The 5,083-nt window shown below is 34.0% G+C and overlaps 1 protein-coding gene across 3 annotated transcripts in view; it reads right to left on the bottom strand.

Moving 5' to 3' along the window:
* The window catches only part of LOC102587240 (nuclear pore complex protein NUP214), a 51,956-nt gene that overhangs the window by 28,247 nt on the left and 18,626 nt on the right, over positions 1-5,083 (bottom strand). For all 3 annotated transcript variants that reach the window (XM_006363543.2, XM_006363544.2, XM_015303502.1), the window contains exons 4-5: positions 2,981-3,127; positions 856-983 (exon numbers count right to left, since the gene is read on the bottom strand). In XM_006363543.2, the coding sequence (XP_006363605.1) occupies positions 856-983; positions 2,981-3,127 (275 nt within the window). The remainder of the gene's footprint in view (positions 1-855; positions 984-2,980; positions 3,128-5,083) is intronic.

The following is a 5,083-nucleotide window of genomic DNA, read 5'->3' as shown; positions in this document are numbered from 1 at the left end:
AATAAAAAATAAACTTTTACAAATTTTTAGAATAATAAAAATAAAAATAAAGAACTTAAGCTAATAGAAGTAAAAAAAATAAAACAAAAAAATAAAAAATAGAAATTAAAAAGTAATCAGATGGTAATTACACCATGTAATTACCAGCAATTCACAGCCTGGAGAGTGTAATTACCCCCTGCCAATTACACTAATTACCTGCTGACCAAGTAATTACATGTCCAACCAAACAGGACAGACAGTGTAATTACACCCAATTACACCAAATTCAATTACCAGTGTGTCCGTCCAAAGCCCCTAGTGATTTTTTGCCTCCATTAAGATTTAAATGGATGTTTTCTACCCAATTTTATTATATAAACTCCTCCATCAGCACACAGCTAAAAAATAAATATAATACCAACACCATCAAGGCATTAAAATACTAGAACCCAAGTGTTGAGCATAAAATGGGACAAGCCCTATTTTAAAAGACATCTTTGCTCCAGTTTCAAAAAAAAAAAATATCAGTCTCAGTTTCAAAAAAAAAAGAATTTTTGTTCATCTATCTGAAGCAGCAACAGCAAACACACTGCACAAAGGCCTTCTTCACTGTATCACCCCAAGTTGACAATATAACAGGCCTCATAGGAAAAAGCTCATCTAGCCAATTACTTTTTTCTTATAGGTACTCATCTAGCCAATTACATAAGAGATATTTTGACAAATCTCTCACCTTGGATTTCGAAAAATGTACCACATGTCAGACACATACTATAACAAACTCTTCTACTAAAGAACGTACATCAAAATATGAACAATAAAATACAACAGTAACTCCAATTAGATTCTCTGCAATTCAAATCATCCACTTACATTAGTTATTCTTCCATTCTCACTTGTGATGACTTGCACCGCATAATTTTCCTCCTCTTCATTGTCATCATTAACTTGAAGACATCCAATTATAATACAATCAGGACGAATCCATCTGACAACATCCACTAATTGAAACAACAGTCAGTTAACGTATAATACATCTACAGGTTAATGGATATGAAAATTTGAGTAACTGATGCTGAATTGGCAGAAATTCATTCGCAACAACCAAGAAGCGGAGGCTTTTCAACCATTTTGAAATTTTAGTCAGTTTGAAGTTAGAAAGGCGAGACTCTGAGAGATGCTATACCAAGCATGGGTGTGGCAAAAGCCCTAAGGCGCAAGGCATAAATCCCAAAAATATTAACTCTAAGAAAAATACAAAAATGTGAAAAGACATTACAAATAGTAAAAATTCAAAACACTGCAGACAGTGAAAAATAATATAGATTTATTACAATAGTAGCAATATAATTATGAACAATACAGAAGTAATAGACCGTCATGAAAGATAAGTAAATAAACATCATAAAAGCATAAATGGCACAAGATTTTAGAACGTCAATAGCACTACCTAGCTTGTGATTTAAAATATTCTACACACCTCCCTTATTTTGACTCTTCAGGGACAAAATATTTAGCCTACTCATTAGCTATTGCAAAAATTTAGTTATTTGACTAATCTTCCCTTCTTTAGTTTTATAAAGTTTACTCCACATTTAATAATTAAATTCTATTAATGTTTTCTTTTACCCAAAATACCTCTTTTTTTCAAAAAGCTGTCATTAAAGGATGATCCTAATGATTCCTCTTAAGCTATTTTCACTGCAGAAATTACTATTCCTCCACTTCTTTGTAGATGAAAACATAAAGAACTAAAAGATGAGGAATCCAGCAATCTTCATGAAGATATGTTAGCTCAAGAGGAGAGGATTGCCCAAAGACCATATAAGGTGACCACCCATCCCTTTTTCATTTGATGTAGGACTCTTCAACAGTGAAGTGTTTCACGCATGTAGACATACCTCACAGAAGCTCCAATTCAAAACTACCCCATTTTTGGATTTGTATTGATGGAGGTAGCAATGGACAGAATGGATATTTCTTTCTTTTTCAAACAAGTCCAACATTTTAACATATAAATAGACAACTTTAACCGCTATTTCAAAAAATAAAAAAAAGACAACTTTAACCAAACACAGGTTAGCTCTCACCTAGATCAGAAATTTATATGGCAATAGCAGATCGACAAAGCTAGAAATCTAGAGAAACTAGAACCTCATTACAAAAGCACTATAGGGGTGTCAAAATGAGCCCAAATATAGGTAACCCATCCAACCCGCCCACAATTCTATGGGCTCAAGATAATTTGAATTGGGTTCAATCTCAACCCATTCAAGCCTTAACCCATTTTTAAAGAATCTTTAATTGAGTCCAATTTAATATCCAATTTCAACCCATTATAAGACTCTTTATTTGCGTTAATGTAATGTATGTTCTCATATTGAAGGTATGAATTACTATCTATTTTATATCTTCTAGGATTTATCTATCCATTATTTTTGTTATTTTCTTGAGTTGAAATTCAAATTGTGATTATAAAAGTTAAATAACAATATGTCAAAATTATTGAGATTAAGCGGGTCAAATTGGGTGGGTCATAACCCAACCAGATTTTTAGCCCATTTGAGCCCAACCTAGTTAAGCCCAAAGTAAACTTGGGCGGGTCATGACCCAACCCAATTTCTATTTCAACCCATTTTAATATCTCCAATTTCAACCCAATCCGCCCATTTGACACCCCTAAAGCATTATATCTATTTAGCAAAATTAAATAGTTTTCAGATGAACAATTGACATCGCTCATCTCACAACCTAAACCACTAGAAAGATTTTTTATGTATTCACTTATATCTCCCTGCAGATGTTTCTTACCTAATTCTTTTTAAATAGAATAAGCTAAAAAGCAACATAATAGCAGAAGCTTACTACTGAAATCTATTAAGCAAGAGCATTATACAAGAATTGGATGCATAAGTTAAAACTTCAAAAGATTTTGTTTGGGCTTAACTCACTGAAATACCCTGAAATAACATGCCAAAAGCACAAAAATATAATATACCTTTGATAACGTATTTGGCATTAAGATCATCAAGCAGCGACTTAAATGATAGTAATATGCTGAACTTCTCCTCACACTTTGATGATACAATGCTAACCAAATTCTTCCTTGTTATGGCAATAAACTCACCATCCGGACTCCACCCAACTATACAACATAATGAAGCTAAATAAGTACAAGCTCAATACACATAAAATTCAATAGATGTAACTTGTAAATCAGATCATGAAGTAGTTGAAAGTTTGAAATTATAGCTTATCAAGCATATTCCCCTGCCTCCTAAAAGCAAAAAAGAAAATACCCATCAGTCACTTCATAATTCTTGCTCTATACTGCCTGATAACTACAGAGAAAAGTGATTGAAGCTACTGCTGCAGAAAAGAAAAACACTCCCTATGTCACAATTTATGCGGCAGTATTTGACTGGGTATGAAGTTTAAGAGTGAGAGCAAGATTTTTGGAACTTGTGTCTAAAAGAAGTCATAGACATTTGTGTGACTATAATCATCTTATTGATGGTAAAATGGGAAATTTAAAGTAAACTATCTCTAAATAAGGAAGTACAACATTTTTTTAGGACAGACTAAAAAAGAATATATGCAATATATATTGGGACAGAGGAGTATAAAAAGGGCAAAACACATAAACGATCGCTTGAAGTTGCCACCACTTTTCATTTAGACACCTCAACTAAGGCATTTACCTATTAGACATTTCAATCTTAGTCAACGTGTGATCCAGCTAATTACATTATTCAACACGGTAAAACAAGAAAAGTTTTAAACTGAATCTCACTGTCACTAATTAATAAAAATTTACGTGTTTTGACTCAATAAAAGAGTCACATTTGCAGGTAAGGGAGTAAAGAAAATCTAATGGAAAAAATTAAAATGACATGATCAAATCATAAGGAGGTGTGTCGAAAAGCGAAAAGCTTAGACCGGAGAGTGAGAAATCAATATAGTCATCTAGCCAACATTGAGAATCTATTGATGACTCTTCCATTTAAAGAAGACCAGAATCGGTGGGGTGTAGATGATGGAACCATAAGGGTGGAGTGAGTGAAGAAGACAAAAGATGAGATGAAAAACACTCTCCATATCCCAATCATTTCAGATGCCTTCTGAAGTGCAGATTCCATGCTTGACCAGTCCACATTTGTAATCATGACTACTTGCCTTGTAATTTTTGTTTGGTTGCCAGCATACCCTCATTGCTGATGAATACAACTTTACCAGTCTCAAAAAAAAAAAAACATCTTTTTTTTTTTAAACTGGTAAATGTGTATTCCTCAGCATTAAGGACATGCTGGACACCATCAAAAAGTGTTAGATAAAAAAAACAGCAACTAGAAAACAAGATACTTACAGAGATCTTAATAAATCTACAAACTGATCTATATCCTCTAAACCTACTTCTTTACACCAAAAGTAGAAAGATATTATACAATTCCATTTAACTTTCTGGATGGAATTGGATCTATCTTCATAACACCTCCCATTTCTCTCTCTCCAAACTGTCCACCAGATGCATTGTGGGATGATCCTCCACCACTTCTTTTGACTTTTGCTGCCTCCTCTTTTCATCCAGCAACTAAGCAAATCTGCAGTATGCTCCGGCATAGTCCAGCTTGTCTTTGTTATGTTGAGAAATAGAGACCAAAGTTGTGCTGTAAAGGTGCAGTGCAAAAATAGATGACTGTTTGTTTCATTTGTCTCATTGCATAAGAAGCACCTGGAAACTATGATGGCCCCTTTTTTCTTCAGAACTTCTTGTGTCAGGCATGCTCTTTTAACCACCAACCAAGTAAAGCATTTTACCTTGGTTGGGGATGGACTATTCCATAAGTTTCTCCATATTTTTGGTTGCCCTCTACACTGTACCCTTTCTTCCATTTTATAAACCCTTTTAACAGAGAATTGCCCATCAATATTGTGTTTCCATCTTAATGTATCTGGTTCAGCAGTAGTGCCATTGAAATCATCAATCCTATTTAGCAAATCGGCTACTCTATCGATCTCCCAGTCATTTAGCAATCTCCTGAAGAATAAGTTCCATCCCTGTGCACGCCTCATATCATAAAGGGTGCCATCTGGGTTGTTG

This window comes from Solanum tuberosum, unplaced genomic scaffold (assembly GCF_000226075.1).
Source record: "Solanum tuberosum cultivar DM 1-3 516 R44 unplaced genomic scaffold, SolTub_3.0 scf00448, whole genome shotgun sequence".
In the NCBI taxonomy this organism is placed as follows: Eukaryota; Viridiplantae; Streptophyta; class Magnoliopsida; order Solanales; family Solanaceae; genus Solanum; species Solanum tuberosum.
The sequence above is the reverse complement of the archived record's forward strand: the minus strand, read 5'-3'. Positions and strand labels throughout refer to the sequence as shown.